Source organism: Oncorhynchus masou, chromosome 18, assembly GCF_036934945.1.
Source record: "Oncorhynchus masou masou isolate Uvic2021 chromosome 18, UVic_Omas_1.1, whole genome shotgun sequence".
Taxonomy (NCBI): Eukaryota; Metazoa; Chordata; class Actinopteri; order Salmoniformes; family Salmonidae; genus Oncorhynchus; species Oncorhynchus masou.
Genome location: NC_088229.1, coordinates 41,130,621 through 41,154,081, shown reverse-complemented (window position 1 = coordinate 41,154,081; position 23,461 = coordinate 41,130,621). Strand labels below are relative to the sequence as shown.

General features: G+C 42.3%; 2 protein-coding genes across 2 annotated transcripts in view; one reads left to right on the top strand and one right to left on the bottom strand.

Moving 5' to 3' along the window:
• Positions 1 to 11,897, bottom strand: part of LOC135504616 (glutaminase liver isoform, mitochondrial-like) — a 29,157-nt gene extending 17,260 nt beyond the window's left edge. The window contains exons 1-2 of the mRNA XM_064923342.1: positions 11,586 to 11,897; positions 6,024 to 6,111 (exon numbers count right to left, since the gene is read on the bottom strand). Coding sequence (XP_064779414.1) covers positions 6,024 to 6,111; positions 11,586 to 11,800 — 303 coding nt within the window. The 5' untranslated portion in view covers positions 11,801 to 11,897. The remainder of the gene's footprint in view (positions 1 to 6,023; positions 6,112 to 11,585) is intronic.
• A 10,926-nt stretch (positions 11,898 to 22,823) lies between these two features.
• Positions 22,824 to 23,461, top strand: part of LOC135504615 (collagen alpha-1(II) chain-like) — a 28,989-nt gene continuing 28,351 nt past the window's right edge. Inside the window, exon 1 of the mRNA XM_064923339.1 lies at positions 22,824 to 23,105. Within this exon, the coding sequence (XP_064779411.1) occupies positions 23,012 to 23,105 (94 nt within the window). The 5' untranslated portion in view covers positions 22,824 to 23,011. The remainder of the gene's footprint in view (positions 23,106 to 23,461) is intronic.

The following is a 23,461-nucleotide window of genomic DNA, read 5'->3' as shown; positions in this document are numbered from 1 at the left end:
TACAGCATAACATGACAACAAATGGCAGATCTCCCTCGTCTAAACTGGCAGATCAATCGAAGGTCAAAGCAGATATCATTATGTAAGAATATCAAGCATGGCATCATATTGAAATACAAGGTGGTAATACATGTTGGTATGTGACATGCACACAAAGATAATACAGTGCTCAGAGAGGAAGAGGCAAAGCGAGAGGCTTGACTCTGCCCCAAAATCTGTCAGCACCAAAAAAACTGCAAGAAGCAGAGAAAGTGTAGCCTGACGGCTCACAGTATATTCTTCCACTGCTCTGTCGCACGCTACATACTACAGTCGTGACTGCCATCATAAAAGGTGTTGTACAAAACAAGTCATTAGCGATTGGATCGTCTCTAACCAATTAGAGTATCAAAGCCAGTGACGGATTTTCAAACTGCCGCAGCCTATTGCCTAATTTCGTCTGTCAAACCGGTACACCTACCTCTTAAATTGGAAGAAATAGGCTATAACACAAAGCCCCCTTGTTGTTAGTAAAGTCTAATTAAAATGAAGACGTTGAAATGAATTATGCCTACTATAATTTGTCTACTTTCAGCACCATGAACTGTCCATTTCCCATTGTTTATGCTGTAGCTGCTGCTTCAAGTTTCAGCACCACAATGTCATTTACTCTAATCTGGTTTTACTGTGAGGTCAATAACTCTGATAAATACATCATGGGCAAGAAACATTGTTTTTAATCAAATCAATTATAGTAGTAGCAAGCTATCAATGTTGACCTCCGGTCTTCCTCGCCTTCGTTCTCCGCTTCTCAACCAGAACAGAACACAGGCTATAAGGTTAGTCCGCTCACAAGATAACAATGAATTCATTCATTCGGAAGAAGCCTTTGACTCTCCTCCTGAACTGCCACCATAGCCCTGCACAGCACAGCCCTTGGTTAGGCAGCACAAAAAAAGGTTTTGATCAGCAAGAGCAGAGCAGGGGCTCAGGGTTGGAATATCCGCTGCAGTGTGTAATGCAGCTTAGTTTTATTTACACCATCCCAGCAGCTATCTTAGAAATATAACTTTGCTCTGTGCTTCTCCGAGCATGCACTTCATAGCCTATAGGCTATGGATCATTTGATTGAGAACGCACTAAATGGCCTATAGGCCTGCTTGATATTGCGCGCCCAGTGGAGATTCAGAAATTAGGGGCGGCATCGGGCACACATCAATATATAGCCTAATGAGAAACTCATTCTAAAACACAGAAAAGGATAGAGATTTCATCTATTAAAAATGACATGTCCCTTCCCTGCACTGGATTTAAAAAAAATACTAAACACTCTCCATGACTGAAATTGAAAAAGCATGACGCTCCCCCATGTTCCTCCAGGTAACCATTCTGTACACTTGGAACCATCCCTAAGGATAATTTAGTTGCTAATGGCAGCCTGTCGTACCCCGGTCGGCTATCAACTTGAGATTCTTAATAAATGGTGGCAGCACTGAGCTGTCACTTCCTGGAGTAGCTCAAACTGCACTCTGTCTCTCCATGAGACACCATCTTTAAAAGGTCCAATGCAGCCGTTATTTCAATATCAAATCATTTCTGGGTAACAATTAAGTACCTTACTGTGCTTGTTTTCAAAAAAAGAACTAAAAATAGCTTCTTAACAAAGAATTTAGCTAGGCCTGTCTGGGAGTGGTTCATAGAGGGTAAGGGAAAACTGAAAACTAGCTGTTATTGGCAGAGAGTTTTGGAACTCTATTTCTTATTGGCCTATTAACTCATTTACCACCTGGTGATGTCACCAGGCAGGCCAAAACTCCATCCCACCAAAACAGGCTGAAATTTCACAGTGTGGAAATATACACTGCTCAAATAAATAAAGGGAACACTAAAATAACACATCCTAGATCTGAATGAATTAAATATTCTTATGAAATACTTTTTTCTTAACATAGTTGAATGTGCTGACAACAAAATCACCCAAAAATTATCAATGGAAATCAAATTTATCAACCCATGGAGGTCTGGATTTGGAGTCACACTCAAAATTAAAGTGGAAAACCACACTACAGGCTGATCCAACTTTGATGTAATGTCCTTAAAACAAGTCAAAATGAGGCTCAGTAGTGTGTGTGGCCTCCACGTGCCTGTATGACCTCCCTACAATGCCCTGGCATGCTCCTGATGAGGTGGCGGATGGTCTCCTGAGGGATCTCCTCCCAGACCTGGACTAAAGCATCCGCCAACTCCTGGACAGTCTGTGATGCAACGTGGCGTTGGTGGATGGAGCGAGACATGATGTCCCAGATGTGCTCAATTGGATTCAGGTCTGGGGAACGGGTGGGCCAGTCCATAGTATCAATGCCTTCCTCTTACAGAAACTGCTGACACACTCCAGCCACATGAGGTCTAGCATTGTCTTGCATTAGGAGGAACCCAGGGCCAACCGTACCAGCATATGGTCTCACACAAGGGGTCTGAGGATCTCATCTCGGTACCTAATGGCAGTCAGGCTACCTCTGGCGAGCACATGGAGGGCTGTGCGCCCCCCCAAAGAAATGCCACCCCACACCATGACTGACCCACCGCCAAATCGGTCATGCTGGAGGATGTTGCAGGCAGCAGAACGTTCTCCACAGCGTCTCCAGACTGTCACGTCTGTCATATGTGCTCAGTGTGAACCTGCTTTCATCTATGAAGAGCACAGGGCGCCAGTGGCGAATTTGCCAATCTTGGTGTTCTCTGGCAAATGCCAAACGTCCTGCACGGTGTTGGGCTGTAAGCACAACCCCCACCTGTGGATGTCGGGCCCTCATACCACCCTCATGGAGTCTGTTTCTGACCGTTTGAGCATGTACTGAGCATGTACTGGCCTGTCTCCTGGTAGCGCCTCAATGCTCTGGACACTACGCTGACAGACACAGCAAACCTTCTTGCCACAGCTCGCATTGATGTGCCATCCTCGATGAGCTGCACTACCTGAGCCAGTTGTGTGGGTTGTAGACTCCGTCTCACGCTACCACTAGAGTGAAAGCATCGCCAGCATTCAAAAGTGACCAAAACATCAGCCAGGAAGCATAGGAACTGAGAAGTGGTCTGTGGTCATCACCTGCAGAACCACTCCTTTGTTGGGGGTGTCTTGCTAATTGCCTATAATTTCCACCTGTTGTCTATTCCACAACAGCATGTGAAATTTATTGTCAATCAGTGTTGCTTCCTAAGTGGACAGTTTGTTTTCACAGAAGTGTGATTGACTTGGAGTTACATTGTGTTGTTTAAGTGTTCCCTTTATTTTTTTGAGCAGTGTATATAAAACAGAGAGAAATCACATTTTTGACTGCACTGGGCCTTTAACTGACTTCCTTGGCTTCAAATACGCTACATGAGTCTTGGCATGGAAATGAATGGTGTCACGTGATTAATTGCTTTGTTTATTCATATACAGTCATTGGTTGGAGCCATCTAAAAACCATTGCCAGTGTTTCTTTGATTCAATGTTAAAAAGCCATGTTGATGATGATTCAAAGGCCATGACACAATGGCCTGTCAAATACCATGCCGTGCCACAACACCACCCAGCCTTCTAATAGACCCCGGTACCCTGTACTGTTCAGAGTTCATTTGAATATGCATATGATGGGCACCAAGAAAGGCTCCGAAGGTATGAATTACGGTGTAAAAGCACTGGGAGGGGACACTGGACACAGAGTCTCTTCACACATCGTAAAATGCCAAGTTCAGCATGCATGGTGCTATGGATGACTGTGCTTGTATGACCTTTTCACCAACTGAGCTGAGACTTCTATGATGTTCTAAAATCAGGGGATGGACAACTCCAGTCCTCGGGGGCTGGATTGGTGTTACATTTTTCGCCCCAGCTAAAACAACTAGCAATGCAATTTGTTTAATCAGCTGTGTTTGCTAGGGATGGGGGAAAGGGTGACATCACTCAGTCCTCGAGGACCGGCGTTACCCATCCTTGTACTAAATTGTGTCGTAAATGTCCTGGGAGGGAACACAGCAGGTGTTTCTCAGTATGCATACTTCCGCACTCCACACTCTCATGCGCCGAGTTCGAGGAAGTTCTCTTGAGTACATTCTGGTGAGGCCAAGAGTGTGGAGAACGCGTAGAAATGTACATTTGAGAGGCACTGCGCACTCCCCTTTGACCACTACACACAGAATAAGACGCACTTACGAGCACCGCACGAGACGAGACCTCCATCCCTCCCGCGAATTGGGAAACTTTTGCAAGATGTTTTGTTGTCCGATTGAGGGAAAGGCTGTACATTTTGAGCGCTCTATTTATGGGGAGACGTTGATTATTACAATAAATACTGCTTTGATGTCATACAAGCAAGCCAAAACACCCGTTAGTCCAAATGTGCACTGGTCCAAATGCCCATGTCATTCTGTATACAGTGTTAATGATCCCTATGTTTGATGTACAGTTGACATGGTGTCATACCCTGGGTTGTTCTGAACAGAAATTGCCTGTTGTCTATTGTGTAAAAAAAAAAATGAATGCACTCATGGTTCCACGTGGACCAAAATTACGATCTGTTTCTCTGTTTTGCCTTGTGAAAGCCCAACACTGTAAAATCACATTTTACAACTTAGCTAGTCATGTTGGCAATCGAACAAGCTTTCAAATGATGCCCACCTGTTCACAGATTGCAATTTATAATGGACCGTTTTTTGGATTGCGATAAACAACAACAGTAATTGTGTGAGGGTGGGGCTGCAGGGCTGTGTTCCAAACAAAACAACTACAAGTGTGCTTGTTCCAGTTCCTCAATGGCACAGCCTGGAGAGCTTCAAAAAAGTACCTTGTAGTTGAAGACTCTTTCTTTGAGTCATAAAAGTATATTGAAATAGCTTAGGAACTGTGCCCACTTTGGAGAGGTGTGTGTGGCCAGATGGAGACACCAGTCAGTCCTCTCACCCAAACATTTTGTAATTTATTTTTCTTAAGTTGCACCTATGGTCACATTTTCCAGGAATATTCTTATCATGTTACTGAATGTATCCAGAGCAGGGGTGTCAAACTCATTTGGCTCCTGGGGCCACATTCAGTCTTCAACAAGGTCCAGAGGGCCATACTGAAAATGTGTTATATTTCCTTGCTGTCAAAATGTGTTAATAGTAGTCCCATAACCATAGTTTAAGGAATTTATCGATGCGACCTGACTGTCTAGTGATTATTAGTGAGCTGGATAGTCAAGAAACTGTATGAATATAGGCACATTGTTATGTCTACACAGTTTTGATTTGGTTTTAGTAATTTTAAAGTAAATTGAGTCCCCCCCCCCCCCCCAATTTGCTTTTTACTCAAACCACCCACAGGCCGGATTGGACCCCCTTGATGCTCCTGATCCAAAATATTTTTAGATTTCGTTATCGACAAAACAAAACAAAAGTACATATAAAATGCACATAAAATCAACACTGTAGTGCTTGGATTCAGTCATGTGTCAGCTGAACTGTTGTGTCCTACACTTTGGTCTAATAATGTTACCACAATCTCCAAACAGTTCCCTTTTAATTGCTACAATGCTTATGCATTTCATATTTCTTCCGTAAGAAACATTTCAATTTTGCCCAATCCATATATACCAATTGCCACGTGTGTAAAGGGTTAAGGGAATTCACTTCTAGCCTCATTAACAACAGCTACACCTGTCTATTAGTCATAAAGTTACATAAGGCGTTTCCTCAACACTTTTCAAACCTGAGCCTGGGCTGGTAACATGGTGTGATGGATTCCTGCCTTGGTTCGTCTTACACTTCCTGGGATTCATTCGGTGTTCATTTAGCTGGAGTGAAAACAGCAAGCCCAAAGGCCGCTTTAGGAACTAGAATGTGTTGTGGTACAGTACATGTTGGGTCAAGTTTAAAAGGACGTCACGGAAAGCCGCAGTAGTTGTCAATATGAGCAACTCTGATTCCAGCAAAAAAATAAATGAATAGGTTAAATTTAAAAAACACTGTATGGGTTAGTATTGGTGGCACACAGTGAGGGTGGATGTGGTGAGATGGAGACTCACAGAGATGAACTGAGAGACAGGGATCATCTCTTTGCCCTCTGTAATGGTGTAGAAGAGAAGGTCCTCCATCCCAGAGATCAACCTGCTCCTGTGAAGACCAGACAACACAGTGCATCATGTCAATCAATGGAGGCTGCTGAGGGGAGGACGGCTCATAATAACGGCTGGAACGGAGCCAATGGAATGGCATCAAACACATGGAAACCATGGAAACCCTGGGTTTGGTGTCTTACATACCATTCCCCTTTTTCCGCTCCAGCCATTACCACGTGCCTGTCCTCCCCAATGAAGGTGCCACCAACGTCCTGTGATGTCCATACTACTGTAGGTCTGACAGGGTCATTGTTAAAGATTACCAGTGCATATACGTTGTACATTGTGTTTTGATAGTTGACTCCCATCTGCATAACTTTTCTCAAAACATACAACATGTGCAAAAGAGCACTTAACCACTAAAGACAAGTGTGTATGAACAATGTTCTATGTTTTTATTTTCTCCCCAGCACCAGAAGGAGAGTGTAGTAGTGTTTGTAGTGTAGGCCTAATGTACAGTAGTGTATTGTGGTGTAGTTCTAATGTACAGTAGTGTGTGTGGTGTAGGTCTAATGTACAGTAGTGTAGTATAATGTTGGTCTAATGTACAGTAGTGTAGTGAAGGTCTAATGTACAGTAGTGTAGTATAATGTAGGTCTAATGTACAGTAGTGTAGTGTAGGTCTAATGTACAGTAGCGTAGTGAAGGTCTAATGTACAGTAGTGTAGTATAGAGCAGGTCTAATGTACAGTAGTATAAGTCTAATGTACAGTAGTGTAGGTCTAATGACCAGTAGTGTAGTGTAGTTCTAATGTACAGTAGTTTAGGTCTAATGTACAGTAGTGTAGGTCTAATGTACAGTAGTGTAGGTCTAATGTACAGTAGTGTGTGTATGTCTAATGCACAGTAGTGTAGTGTGGTGAAGGTCTAATGTACAGTAGTGTAGTGAAGGTCTAATGCACAGTAGTGTAGTGTGGTGAAGGTCTAATGTACAGTAGTGTGTATATGTCTAATGTACAGTAGTGTAGTGAAGGTCTAATGCACAGTAGTATAGTGTAGTGAAGGTCTAATGTACAGTAGTGTAGTGTAGTGAAGGTATAATGTACAGTAGTGTGGTGAAGGTCTAATGCACAGTAGTGTAGAGTAGCGAAGGTCTAATGCACAGTAGTGTAGTGAAGGTCTAATGCACAGTAGTTTAGTGAAGGTATAATGCACAGTAGTGTAGTGTAGTGAATGTCTAATGTACAGTAGTGTAGTGTAGTGTAGATCTAATGCACAGTAGTGTAGTCAAGTGTAGAAGTGTAGTTCATCTTAATATCTGCTTTCAAACTAATTCCACTGACTATTCAGCTCCATGTTCCTACATTTAGTCTATGATTAAAGTAGTTGTTTGGATGGAGTATTTTGGGGAATTTTCTTTGAAGTCCACTTTGTATGCATAACAAAATGTCTGAATCAAAAATAATAGCTTCATTTAATTTTCTATAGACAAGCCTAATTTGAATACAAAATCAGCAGTTATAGGGATGTTACTCCGAAAATATACCCTGAGTGTACAAAACATTAGGAACAGATGCTCTCTCCCTGACATAGACTGACCAGGGGAATCCGGGTGAAAGCTATGATACCTTATTGATATCACCTGTTACATCCACTTCAATCAGTGTAGATTAAGGGAAGGAGACGGGTTAAAACCTCTAGTGACTCACCATCCCGCATGAAGGAGCGTAATCATCGACTGACACTAATTAGCATAACGCCTCGGACATAAATATTCCTAGAAAATATTCCTATTCATGAAAATAACAAGTGAAATATATTGAGACACAGCTTAGCCTTTTGTTAATCACCCTGTCATCTCAGATTTTCAAAATATGCTTTACAGCCAAAGCTAGACAAGCATTTGTGTAAGTTTATCGATAGCCTAGCATAGCATTTTGTCCAGCTAGCAGCAGGTAACTTGGTCACGGAAATCAGAAAAGATAGATAGCCAATGTTCCTTTTTTCCAAAATTATTATTTTTGTAGGTGAAATAGCTTCGTTTGTTCTTCACGTTTGGCTGAGAAATCGCCCAAAAATATTCCAAATTAGCTCCATAATATCGACAGAAACATGGCAAACATTGTTTATAATCAATCCTCAAGGTGTTTTTCAAATATCTATTCGATAATATATCCACCGGGACAATTAGATTTTCAGTAGGACCGATTGGAATAATGGCTACCTCTGTATTTTACGCGAGAATCTCTCTGGGAGCATCAGGTGACCACTTGCGCAATGTAGCCTTTTATGGGTATTCTTCAACATAAATGCGTAAAACTACATCACAATGCTGTAGACCCCTTGGGGAATACGGAGAAAAAGTAATCTGGTTGATAGCCCATTCACTGCTCAATAGGGACGCATTGGGACGCAGTGCTTTCAAAACACGAGGCACTTCCGGATTGGATTTTTCTCAGGCTTTCGCCTGCAACATCAGTTCTGTTATACTCACAGACAATATTTTTACAGTTTTGGAAACTTTAGAGTGTTTTCTATCCTAAGCTGTCTATTATATGCATATTACAAAATATCCAGTTCACTACGGCATGTTATTTTTCCAAAAATGAAAATACTGCCCCCTAGTCACTAAAGGTTATTCAAGAGGATTTTTAAGCCTTGGGACAATTGAGACACAGTTCATGATGCCGATTTGTGTCAAGAACTGCAACACGGCTGGGATTTTCATACTCAACAGTTTCCCATGTGTATCAAGAATGGTCCACCACCCAAAGGACATGCAGCCAACTTGATACAACTGTGGGAAGCATTGGAATCAACATGGGCCAGCGTCCCTGTGGAACGCTTTCGACACCTTGTAGAGTCCATGCTGTGACCAATTGAGGCTGTTCTGAGGGGGAAATGGGGTGCAACTCAATATTAGGAAGGTGTTCCTAATGTTTTGTACTCTCAGCGTGGTTTACCAAGCTACCGATGACTTCACACTGGAAGAAGTTAAGCTACATTAAAACTAGAAACATATAGTTCACTTAAAGTTACATTGAAAAAGTAGTTCACTACATCCAAACTACTTTGTGAAAAGTTATATTTAAATCTGAAAAGTCACCAAATACAAATTGGAATAACAGATCACTTTGGAGTCAGAAGTTAACATAATATGTCATTTAGCCTATTCAACACAAAAACTGTTTCAAGTGAAAATTAGGCATGTCTGATGCCGAAAAAGAAAGGAAATCTTGCCTACCGTAGCCATATTTTCTGTTCTTTTTGAAAAAAGGTAGTGTGTAGTTCCAGTAGTTAGCTACACCACCACATGGCAAAACAATGTATTACTTACTGGGCACACACTGGTTGAATCAATGTTACTTCCACATTATTACAATGAAATGACGTTGAATCAATTGAATTGATGTCTGTGCCCAGTGGGTAACTACTGAAAACACTACCAAGATTTGAATTTAGTTCAACTACCAACACCAAGCTACAGCTACATTTATTTAAATGACTAGTTGATGTACATGTAGTTCACTACTCCACATCACTGAAAATCAGTAACTCATTATTATAGGGTCGTTCCATTTGGTTTCAATCCCTTTTTTCCCGCACCCCTTTTGATTTGAACAGCACTTCCCATACATATTTGATTTGAACAGCACTTCCCATACATATTTGCTTATGGGAGAAGCGGTCAGAAAGTGACCTGAATGCCAAAACATTTAGGTGATAAATGTGCTCAAAGTTGACCTATTTTGCATACACCACCCTACCATGAGACATCCATGTCTTCATTACTGGGGGAAATAAACTATTTTAGAATTTCTTGAATTGTAATTATTTTAATAACAATGATGTACTTTTTGTTTTGTTTTTTGTAATAAACAGATTATTTTGCATTTCGCAAATGTTGTAGCTTAAGACCCTATTTTGACATCATCTGAGGTGTTTGTGTTGCGCCCGCCATCGGTTGAGACACAGCATGCTCTTGAATAAGGGTGCATGTCATTCAACCATAGAAACACAATTCATCGTCGAATATCATCATAAATGCAACTGTCTATTGTATTATCCATCTTTCCACGATTTCAATAGGTTTCCTATGGAGGGTTGACAGTATAATTGATGTATAAACAAATATTCCCATGCCATTCAACATTCTCTGATGTTTGGACCTCCAACCATCTTTGTGCTACCATTTTAAAGTTGAAATGCACATTTCATTCCCATTTTAGTCAACCAATCAAATGTATTTATAAAGCCCTTTTTAGATCAGCAATTGTCGCAAAGTGTTTACACAGAAACCGAGCCTAAAACCCCAGAGAGCTCTCAATGGAGATGTAGAATTACGGTGGCTAGGAAAAAACTCCCTAGAAAGTCAAAGAACCTAGGAAGAAACCTCGAGAGGAACCAGGCTACGGGTGGCCAGTCCTCTTCTGGCAGTGCCGGGTGGAGATTATAAGAGTACATAGCCATTAAAGCCAGATCGTTCTTAAAGATTGTCAAAACGTTCATAGATGACCAGCAGGGTCAAATAATAATCACAGTGGTTGTAGAGGGGTGCAACGGGTCAGCACCTCAGGAGTAAATGTCAGTTGGCTTTCATAGCCAGGTATTCAGAGGTCGAGACAACAACATGACACCCACCCTGTATTCAAGAGCATGTTGTGTCTTAACCCATGACGGACACAACACAAACACCGCTGATTATGTAAAATAGGGTCTGTTATGACATGCAAAAATTGGATTATTTTTTATAATTTAAGTTAAAAGTTTAAAAATGGCATGATTATATACATTTGTCTCATGTTTCAATCAATTATTAAATAGTTTGACAACCTTGTTTGTAAGCTTTTAAATTATATCAAACTCGACTGTTCATCTTTTCCAGTGATTATGACATGGATGTCTCATGGTAGGTTAGTGTATGCAAAATGGGTCAACTTTGAGCACTTCCATTTTCGAAATGTTTTGGCATTTAGGTCCAAAAAGTTACTTTCTGTCCACTTTACCATCGGCAAATATGTATAGAAAGTTTCGTTCAAATCAAAAGGGGTGCGGTCAAAAAGCGATTTAAATGAAATGGAACGACCCTAAAGGATCGCAACAGAAGAACATAATTTCACTCTTTGAGACAACGTGTCACTACTGTAGGCCAGGGTTCCCCAACTAAATTCAGGGGGCTGGAACAATTATATTCAATTGTTGCAGCTTGACATCAAGAAGCACAAAGATATAGTAATTGACAAAAACCTAATCACTTCAAACCTGTATTACATTAGGATACGATAACACATGTCTATATTTATGAGTGGGAATACTTGGGAAAATATTTCCTCAATTAAAATGGATATCCTGGTGATTTAAAAGTATTGTATGTCCAACAAAGAAAATGTATTTTAATAAATGGAGGTTTAAATAAAAATCACCTGCTGGTCGAATTTGGCCTATGAGCCGCCAGGTGGGCAACCCTTCTGTGGCACTGCATAGTCACATTATTCTACAGTACCAATTAGGGGAAGAGTAGGTATTTACCTGCACTCTGCTTCATCCATGTCATTGACCGCTTGATGATGGAAGGGTTGCGGACGCTGGCTGTGTGATGCTGCGCTTGTGCATAACAGCTGAGACTGTTGCTCGATCCTGGGTAAGCCATTGCTGTCACTCCCAACCCGTGCGGAGTTGACAGCGTGTTTGAGCAGTTGTAAAACTCCCGCATTTGTAGTCCGCAGACGTTTCAGACAATGCATTATTAAAGGGGTGGATCGCAACCAAAAGAACAATACACTTAAAATATAATAAACACTGTAGAGGCATCAGATCTGTGTCCAGTGCTTCGTTCCTCGGAGGCTTTATGTCAGTTTTCATGTACGCGAGCGCACTTGAGGACTTGATACTATCGCGTGGGGGGTGGAGTTGTGACTGACACAAGTTGGTCGACAGATGAAATGGGCCAGTGACCAATGACAAGTGAATCCAGAACGGGAAGGTGGCTGTGCTGTTTACGGGATCCTTGGGACGTCCATAACCTAAACCTCAAACCTAACCTAACACCCTACCATTACCCCGCCCTTTACCTAAACCTAACCCCAATCTTAACTCTTACCCGGGTAGAGCTGTCAACTTCAATGGAGGTGACGTCAGGGTTTATCGTCCCGAGGATCCAGATTAGACTTTTCCCAGGGAAGAGGGTGAGAAATGTACGATCCTTGGCACGCACAAGGATAGGATTTCAGTTACGTGATTCAGTGGCTAGGGGCACAGTACAAATCTAATTATAGGGTACTTCTGTGAGCAGTTTCTATGGAAAACATTGCCAAAACCTTTAAATAACTCGCCCCAAGATGTAATATGATCTAACCTTGTTGCAACTGTTGAACAAGAAGTTGTATTATCACCTGTGTCGTGTTTTTGGCTATGACGGATTAAGTGATATGACATGCTATTCTATAAAATCCTTCCTCTGTAATTAACATTACCTGATTGAGCTAATCATGTAAATGTAATTAACTAGAAAGTACCACGAAAGTACCACGAAATAATATTTATAGAGCATTTATCTTCCGAATAAACTCTTAAAGACCTTTGTAATATTTTACATCAATAGCAGTCAATATTAATCTTGACTTTATTTCAGTCTCATCTGAAAGTTGTAAATTCCTGGTTATCTTCACGAACCCTGGCTAACAAGTTGAATCAGCAATACAAAATTGGGTTTCATTATTTATTTACTAAATACCTAACTAATCACACAGAATTACATATACACAGAATGAACCAGACATTGATTACAAATGATGTCATAAAGGAAAACGTCCCTCGCTGAGTGAAAGAGCAGGAAGACTGAAGAACAAAGGGAGAAGCAATGTCTCTATCTATAGTTATTATCTGAACCCTTCTGACATCGGATCGTCATCCTAATGTACCCAGAACAGAAAGTTATATTGTCATCAAGGATTTATATAGGAAGGGATTTGAGGGCGTGTTTCATAGTTTATAACCAATGTCTCTTCACGTGGGCGGGCCACTGAGTCGGGCCTAATTCACTCATGAAAACCTAATTCTCACATTTTAGAAGCTAAAATCACATTTCATCCCCTCCCAAATAATTTCATATTCAAACATTTAAATTGCACAACAATTCCATGTGAATCTGATAACCATGATGTGTAGACTTTCCACTGTACTGGTTGTCATCCTATCATTGATGAGAATGTCTCAGATGACAACCGAACTGACATCATATTCATTAAGTACCAACGCATATGTTCAACTGGTTGGATTACCAAAATATAGTTCATTTTCTAGTCATTTGTAGCTTGTGTAGCGACACCATATGGTAGTGTGTCACGTAGCATACTTTGCTTTCAGAAAGTATTCTTATTATATTCCACATTTTGTTCTGTTACAGCCTGAATTGAAAATGGATTCAATTGATGTTCTCCCCCATCTACACACGATACCCCTCAATGACAAAGTGAAAACTTGTTTTCAAATGTAGGCTATTGAAAATGTAGGCTATTGAAAATGAAATACAGAAATATCTCATTTACATAAGTATTCCCAACCCTTTGCTGTGACACTCCAAATTGAGCTCAGGTGCATCACATTTTTGTTGATAATCCTCGAGATGTCACTACAACTTGACTGGAGTCCACCTATGGCCAATTCAATTGTGTGGACCTAATTTACAAAGAAACACACCTGTTAATATAAGGTCCCACAGATGGCAGTGCATTTCAGAGCAGAAACTATACCACAAAGTCCAAGGAACTGCCAGTAGATCACCGAGATAGAATTGTGATGAGACAGATATCTGGGGAAGGGTATAAAACCATTTCCATAGTGTTCAAAGTTTCCAAGAGCACAGTGGTCTCCATCGTTGGGAAATTGAAAAAATATGGAACTACCCAGACTCTGCTTAGAGCTGTTTGTCTGACCAAACAGGACCTTGTTAGGGAGGTGATCAATAACACAATGACCACTCTGACAGAACTACAGAGTTCCTTGGATGAGATGGAAACTACAGTTGTAACAATGTGTACTTTTATTTTACTAGGCAAGTCAGTTAGGAACAAATTCTTATTTACAATGACGGCCTAGGAACAGTGGGTTATACTGCCTTGTTCAGGGGCAGAACAACAGATTTTTTACCTTGTCAGCTCGGGGACTCAATCTAGCAACCTTTCAGTTACAGGCCCAACGCTCTAATCACTAGGCTACCTGCTGCCCCAGGAAATGAATGGGGAAAGAATGGGGTTTTGGGATAAACACAGAAAATAAGGTCTGAAGTTAACACACGCTTGGGAGATCTTAGACGTTTTGTTCAATGATGTAATATCAGTCAGTTAACTTAACCTTTAGAAATTTTGAAGCTTTCGTGTGATTCAAGTGCTTGTTTTGATTACACAAATGTCACAGAAAGTGACGTGAGCTGATGAAAATCTCATAGAACAAAACGTATAAGAACGCCCAGGCCAGTGTTCACCACGATCTTATTCTCTGCGTTTATCCAGTTCCCCATAGGCTTTGGCCAATGAGCCATGCTGGAGTTAGTGCCTAAAAAAGACTGTTACTCTATTGTTTAAAATAACAACCGGTCCCCCCCTATGCACTACCCTTTCAAATCCACAACCTAGAAAAACAGTAAATACACAACCGTTTTAAGATCAGTAGGGCAGGGCAGGTGGCGCTTTACATTTCTAGGCTGAGGCAACTCAATGCTACTTCACAAGAAACCCAGAAGACCTGTTCTGCTGTCTGTTTACGTCTCTTGCCTGCAGGTGGCAGACTCATCCCAGATCAAGCACCTCACATCCGGGCTGTGTCACTGTGTCTGTGTGTCTGTCGTATCCATGAGTGGGCATCCCTCAGGGGTCCATCACGCGCAAGCACACTCTCTCTCTTGCGCTGCACGCACACACACAGGCCCAGTGTTCCTACCCACAAGCCTCTGAGTGAGGGGACACATCACACCTCACCTCTCTGATCCTTCATGTGCACAGTGTTTGTGTACAACACACGGACTGAGCTTTTTATCAGCATTATCAGCACACTGGTATAAATTAGCCTCTCCTGCTAAGGGGAAATTATTTGACTGATTAAGACATTACCGGCTGTTACAGAAAACATAAGATAATAGGAAACGACACAGGTGCATTTATCAACTTTTTCTCAAATCTTTAAACAGTTACAACTCGCATGTGGCATGACAAACCTCACTAAGGAGAGGAATACATTGGTGGATTACATTTACCAAGACTCTATCAAGAGGAGCTCACTTCAAGGCACTTCAAGGAAATCTTTCAGGAGACATTATTGTCATGCAGACGGTCAAGGCCCCCCCAATGGTCTCCAGACTCCCCATCCAAAAACGTCCTCGTAGTTGAAAAGTTCCTGCACCCACCCGTATAGGGTTACATGTTTGTTTTTAGACTGTGTAGTCTGTGCAGCTGTTGGGTGTAGAATGCTATAGTATCCTCTCCCAGATTGACTCTACGAGGTGGCATAATGTTACCTGCGTTACCAAATAAACGAGGCCTCACCCGGCACTGGTGGAGCCTTTGGATTTGCCTCGCTAGGAATGTGACCGCTCCAAAGGGCCACACGCTAACCAATGGTCTACCTACACCACCTCTCCCAGGTTGTAGCTTCAGGAGTTTTCAGGAGAAAATCTTTTCCATTCCTCAGCCCATGAATGCCAGCTTTGTCCCCCCCCAGCCTCCATCGTGTGTGAGAAGCCCCCATGCCCCACCCTTCCTGCCTGCACAAACTTAACTACCCACCCCCACCCCCGTCGTCGTCTCACACAGGAAAAGGAATATACCGGAGCCTGCTGCTTTGATTCAGCCTCAGTAGTCTGAGAGCCTGGATAAAGCCCTGGAGCTTAGAATAACCTACAATGGACAGTCAGTTTGAAACACTTGGGGGTTGGAGATTCTGTATTTGGACAGGATTATGGGTCAAAAAGTATTCTGGTGAAATATGGTAGTTAACAGACTCACCTAAAATGTCACCATGATATCCTGGATTTAGGAGAAACTGCTATATATTTCTATTGGGTCCAAAGCTGGTCTGGGATTCCTTCAGCAGTCCAGGGTGTCTCAAATAGTGGTATCTACCTGACCAGGTTTGGGGAGTAACTGATTACATGTAATCAGTTACATGTAATCTGATTGCAAAAGAAACTAACTGTAATAAGTTATGTTACCAGCTAATATATTGTATTCAGATTACAGATACTTTAGAAAAACTTCATGATTACTTCTTGGATTACTTTTAAATTCAGAATAGGATGTTTACGGAAAAAATACATTATGATTTTCAATTCAACATTGAAAAAAGGTGCAGATTTAAGTTCGTTCTACATGAGTGAATCTGACCACAAGTCAGAGACCAATATGATGACACACCAGATGCGTTTGATGGAACATTTATTTACATTACATTACATTACATTTAAGTCATTTAGCAGACGCTCTTATCCAGAGCGACTTACAAATTGGTGAATTCACCTTCTGACATCCAGTGGAACAGCCACTTTACAATAGTGCATCTAAATCATTAAGGGGGGGTGGTGAGAAGGATTACTTATCCTATCCTAGGTATTCCTTGAAGAGGTGGGGTTTCAGGTGTCTCCGGAAGGTGGTGATTGACTCCGCTGTCCTGGCGTCGTGAGGGAGTTTGTTCCACCATTGGGGGGCCAGAGCAGCGAACAGTTTTGACTGGGCTGAGCGGGAACTGTACTTCCTCAATGGTAGGGAGGCGAGCAGGCCAGAGGTGGATGAACGCAGTGCCCTTGCTTGGGTGTAGGGCCTGATCAGAGCCTGGAGGTACTGCGGTGCCGTTCCCCTCACAGCTCCGTAGGCAAGCACCATGGTCTTGTAGCGGATGCGAGCTTCAACTGGAAGCCAGTGGAGAGAGCGGAGGAGCGGGGTGACGTGAGAGAACTTAGGAAGGTTGAACACCAGACGGGCTGCGGCGTTCTGGATGAGTTGTAGGGTTTAATGGCACAGGCAGGGAGCCCAGCCAACAGCGAGTTGCAGTAATCCAGACGGGAGATGACAAGTGCCTGGATTAGGACCTGCGCCGCTTCCTGTGTGAGGCAGGGTCGTACTCTGCGGATGTTGTAGAGCATGAACCTACAGGAACGGGCCACCGCCATGATGTTGGTTGAGAACGACAGGGTGTTGTCCAGGATCACGCCAAGGTTCTTAGCGCTCTTATGTCTTCTAATGCCTGTTAAAGTGAAAGTAATCCAAAAGTAACGGAAAGTAATCAGGTTACGTTACTGGGTAATACAAAAGTCACACTACTGATTACAATTTTGGACAAGTAACCTACTAGTAACTGTAACGGATTACATTTAGAAAGTAACCTACACAATCTTGTACCCAGCTAATATCATTGGACAATTTCACACAAGCACATATCAGAGTGCACACAACCCCAAAATCACAACTACTTCATGAAGTGCTAAAGAAGAGATCAAAGAGAAGTGTTTTGCCCAGTCAGGCTACTTCTCACTGGCATCTTTCTCCATTTACGCTGTCGTTCTCTGAGGAAGAGGGGGATGTTGTTTGTTTGCATTAATACTGAGGGTTTGGCGGGACATATTACCACAATCATGACTACCTCGGTTGGTGGAATTAAAAGTACAGGCTTTGGCTGTTGGCAAAATCGTTCAAATACAGTACAAAGAAAAGTCTGCAAAAAGTTGGTGGTATGCTAAAATTGGCGGCAAAACGTCTTGGTTTGAAAGGTTCGTTTTTCTGACCCTCGCTGAACTCTCTTGGGTCTGAGAGGCATGCTTTCTACTTTGTAGGACAGAAGGTTAGAATGATGTTGGAAGAAAAGCCAATGAGGAAAAAAGTGTCTGCGACATCTTCATTTTATGCTTTTACTATCCAAAGGGAATTGCTACTTTCCAATCTCAACATATCCTCTGCTTTCAATTTTAGATGACTTCTTAGACTTTAATTTGATATTGATCATAGCGAGAGGAACATATTAATTGTGTGCAGAGTCGTGAAACAAAACTCCCTAATTAGAGAATTGTAGAGATGTGATGCATCGTTCATTTCGCTTCTCAAATTAAAGAACACGGTCTATTATCCATCTACCACCCAGCGTGAATGGAATTCTCACTCATTGCCAACTTTACTCTCTCCCACATTCCTCCCCATAATGACACAGACATACAGGCCTTACAGTGCAAACAGGCACACAAACGCACACATGCACTCGCACGCACGCACACACACGCACACCGCTAAAGCAAGAGTAGCCAGACAGTTCTACCCGACTTCCACTGGAGGGAGTTTTTTCACCAAGACATCTCTACGCCAGAGATGTGCACTGAAATCCAAATATTCCACAGATTTCCCTCATTCTCTTCAGCAGAAGTTAGAGTTAAACACAGCGCAATTGTACAGCGTTGAAAAAAAATGTAGATTATCACCTTTTTGGTCCCATTATCTACTATTTTGGTAATCTGGGTATGCTATTCAACTTTACATTTTACCTCCTGCACCATTTATGAAATTATAATAGAAAATGGATACAATAACAAATATATTTTATAGACTGAGACTGGCCCTGTCCTTTGCTCGACTTCCCCAGGTACGTTGAAGCAGCCCCCCCCGCCCGCCCCGCCCCGCCCCCTCTGTGTACTCAGCAAACCACAGCCACCCCTCCACAGTGGTCACCGTGCCAAAACCTAGACACCCTCTAGACCCCTGGAGCCTCTTTGCAGTCATACAGTCCTGAATGATCACCCCCCCCCGAACCCCTCCATCCTCCCACCATACCCACCATACCTCAACCCCCCAGCCACCATCCTCATCAGGCAGCGATCCCCACTGCCCTGCCATCTCACAGCATTCCGTGTGAGCAGCACACAGAGGCCTATTGTGTGCTCAGGGAGACGGAGGCAGCGTACAGTCGGGGGAACGAGAGACATTTCTTGAACGGACAGTTTTCTATCGCACATTAAGTTCTTTGGACCTTGGCTACCATTATGGAGGCGCAGTTCAATTGATCTATTGTTGTGATCATAAGGCATGGTACACTGAGAAATCCAGCAGAAGTTATCAGTAAAACAGAACATTCTAAATAAGTCCCCAAGATGGCCGTCTAGTAGTCATGCATTTGAGTGATGCTTTCAGATTGCAGTTCTATGTACAGGTAACTGCCTAAATAATGGAGACACATGAGTAAATGAGGGATACACAATATATTGAAAGTAGGTGCTTTCACACAGTTGCGGTTCCTGAGTTAATTAAGCAATTAACATCCCATCATGCTTAGGGTCATGTATAAAAATGCTGGGCAGGCCATTATTTTGGCTACCATGGCTATGTCCCAATAGGATGACAATGCCGCCATCACAGGGCATCACAGAGTGGTCACCGAATGGTTTGATGAGCATGAAAACAGTGTAAACCGTATGCCACGGCCGTCTCAGTCACCAGATCTCAACCCGATTGAACACTTCTGGGAGTTTCTAGAGTGGCACCCGAGACAGTGTTTTCCACCACCATCAACGAAACACCAAATTATGGAATTTCTCGTGGAAGAAGGATGTCACGTTACTCTGACAGAGTTCCAGACACCTACAACCTATTTAGACACTTTATGTTGCTATTTCCTTTATTTTGTCAGTTACCAGTATATTCCAGTTCTACAATGAGTACACCAAACATTAGGAACACCTTCCTAATATTGAGTTGCACCCCCTCAACCCCTTTTGTTCTCAGAACAGCCTCAATTCGTCAGGGCATGGACTCTACAAGGTGTCGAAAGCGTTCAACGGGGATGCTGGTCCATGTTGACTCCAATGCTTCCCACAGTTGTGTCAAGTTGGCTGCATGTCCTTTGGGTAATGGACCATTCTTGACACACACAGGAAACTGCTGAGCGTGAAAAACCCAGCAACGTTGCAGTTCTTGACACAAATTGGTGCGCCTGGCACGTACTATCATACCCACGTTCAAAGGCACTTAAATATTTAGTCTTGATCATTCACGATCTGAATGGCACACATACACAATCCATGTCTCAATTGTTAAAAGGCTTAAAAATCCTTCTTTAACCTGTCTCCTCTCCTTCATCTCCACTGATTGAAGTGGATTTAACAAGTGACGTCAATAAGGGATCATAGCTTCCACCTGAGTTCACCTGGTCAGTCTGTGGCATTGAAAGAGCAGCTGTTCTTAATGTTTTGTAAACTCAGTGTATGTACCTACTGTTGGTCCTATGATCTATCAATCTCCCATTTTCTGGGGAGGCAGGTAGCCTAGTGGTTAGAGCGTTGGACTAGTAACTGAAAGGTTGCAAGATCGAATCCCTGAGCAGACAAGGTAAAAATCTGTCATTCTGCCCCTGAATAAGAATTTGTTCTGAACTGACGTGCCTAATAAAATAACCTGGCTTCACTTTGTAAATTGCATGCTAATGAGAGTGTGATATTGTCTTAATAGAACATAATTTTGGTTTCGCTAGGACAGGCATGATGGTCATTGAAGACAGACATTCAGAGCTCACTAGTTGCTTTAGGAACAGATATGAGGACTGCATTGGTCAAGGTTCTTCCAAATTAACTGATTTAGGATCAGCTATCCCTTCCCTAATCCTAACCTTAACTAATATGCACCAAATAATAAACATGTCCCTGGATCAGTTGTTACTGTATCTGTAGAAAGTGATCAGGGGTGTGATGGAGGGTTCAGACGCTTTCTTCCCTATATGACAGGTCTCTCGAAAAGGTTATGACCCCGGTGTGACTGTGCCTCTCCACTCAACAAAGACCTGCTTTCAGACCCTCTCACCTGGCCCTATCTGCCTCAGAAAGATACACGATAAAGATCATAGAGGCATTTCATCCCCTGGTTCACTATTTCTGAGCTTCACAATGAAGAGAGCTCATGTTGTTTGCCTGGAGGGGACTGTTGGGCATCTGAACTGTTGTGACAGGTAACTAGTATAACATTAGCAATAGCAACAAGCTCCATGTACTGGTGGAATTTGTATGTACTGTATGTACTGCATGTACTGTAATTTGAAGGGATACATTGTTGGTTTAGAATAGACAGTGCGGTGCTGCTTGCTGAGTAATTACAGTTGGTGTGTATTTCTGTTCACATTTACATGTAATCAAGCCAACACTATTACTACATATGCAGGAAAGTTAATGGAAATGCATACAACACGCCTTCAGTTTCCAGCCCCTTAATATACATTGCAAACAGTCATGGCAGACATCTTCTTTTAACTGGTTCTCACAGCCTCATGTCAACTGGTCTTTGCTCAAACAGACAGGCCTCTTGCCGAAACTCTGATTGACCCTAAGTATGCAACGTGACCATGACATAACATTGTCATCGACTGGAGTGCTCTACACACCCAGGGGTAGCCTCAGGTCCAGCAATAATTAGACACCCATAAAGCCATAATCCAAGAATCTCTGTAGAGTCAGACAGGTTTAGAATGAGTTAATCCTCAGAGACAGGCTGGCCGTTTCCCATGCCCTCGGTGCTCCCTACGGTAGTTCACACCATGGTCCACTTCATACACCCTCAACTCCCATTGTTAGCTAAGTGGATTAGCCTTATTTTATTTTGTATATTTTTTTTACATGTAGGTTAGTTGGAGGCCTGTGAGCAGATGAACACCAAGTTTATTAACAATTCCTGCCGATAAAGCCCTTTGAATTGAATTGAAAGAGAGAGCGAGAGAGAGTAAGAGAGAGAGAGAGACAGAGAGAGAGAGAGAGAGAGACAGACAGAGAGAGAGAGAGAGAGAGAGAGACAGAGGGAGAGAGAGAGAGAGAGACAGACAGAGAGAGAGAGTCAGAGAGAGAGACAGAGAGAGAGAGAGAGAGAGAGAGAGAGAGAGAGAGAGAGAGAGAGAGAGAGAGAGAGAGAGAGAGAAAGAGAGAGAGAGAGAGAGAAAGAGAGAGAGAGAATATTGAAATGTAGAAACTTTCTAAATATAGGCCTACAACATTTGCCAAGTGTGGGCACATGTATAGGTGGACAGGTCGACAGTGTCATTCACTCTCAATGAGGGGATTGGTTTCCTCTTGGGGGAATCCATGGACTTCAATACAGTAATCCTATATTTGTGTGCACAATAGCTGATCCATCTTAAAAGCCTGTCTCTCATCTATTGACCTGAGTAAATTCTGTTCTGGGTCCTAAATCTAAACTGCAAGTCTATGGACATGATCCCAGGCAGACTTCCGATACTCTTGCATCAAAAGAGCCATGATGTAATTCAGACATCTGGTCATTACTGCATTACACATTTGTTATAAGCCCATATATAAGAGAGTTGCCTATTTTAAGTGCCAATACAAAAAAAGTGTATGAATAAACATGAGTTGAATATGAATGTAGGCCTATCCGTGAAGGCCTAAATCCACCTGCAAATGGTAAAATTGAAAATCTGTTATTGGTTATTGTAGCCTATTGAGCAACATTCGGAAAAGGTCTACTTCAAATTGTGGTGAGTGGCTATACTTCACGCTATTGTAATGGGGGGTCGAAAGCCAACCAAAAAATGTGATTTATAGGTAGGCTACCTCGTCCTCGCAGCGCGTGGGAGGAATAGGAGAAAGAAAGAGGTCGCTGGGAGAATAGATTCTGCTGGTGCTGAGGGGAGGGAGATGTGGGTTGGGTTTCAAGCTCGACTGGGGGTCGGGGGGAGGTCTAGTATTTTGGAATATACGAAGATCCGTAGAAGGTACTGTGGACATAAAACCGCGGTTCTTGCTCTGACGCGGTGGGTGTAAAGTGCCGGCTAGGGCCCCGCGTTGGATTCCACTTCGATTTTGGAAGGTTGACTGCATGGTTCGGTTGTAGTCTCTGGGAACACACAAACACACTCCATTAAAAGAGAGCATCGTCTGATCCGTCCCATCTTTTTCTTCACCCAAGGTCCTGCATGTCTAAAATTTAGACATGTTCAGCTTTGTGGATTCACGGACTGTTCTGCTACTTGTAGCATCCCAAGTTGTTTTAATATCCATTGTCAGATGCCAGGAAGAGGACGACCGTAAGTTACATAATTCTGTTGAATTGTCTTTTGATGCCATTTTATCAACTCATATTTTACTTTCTGCGCTTCTGTGGCACACTACCTTGGCATCTAAAGTTCCTGCGCAATTCTCACCTTCACAATGAATAGGGCAAGTGTTGGTAAAACTGCAGCAAACAAGATATGAGAAATGGATATGATTTTGTGAACCACTTTGGTACATTGGCATTGGTGGAGGGGCACAAACTCATGAAAACATATCTGTCGGTCATTGGAGGAAGAGGTGAAATGTTAATTATCTGGACTGTTATACTGTACATGATATCAATTTAAGAAATTACTATTTAACTATGTAAATAATGGTATTGAATTGA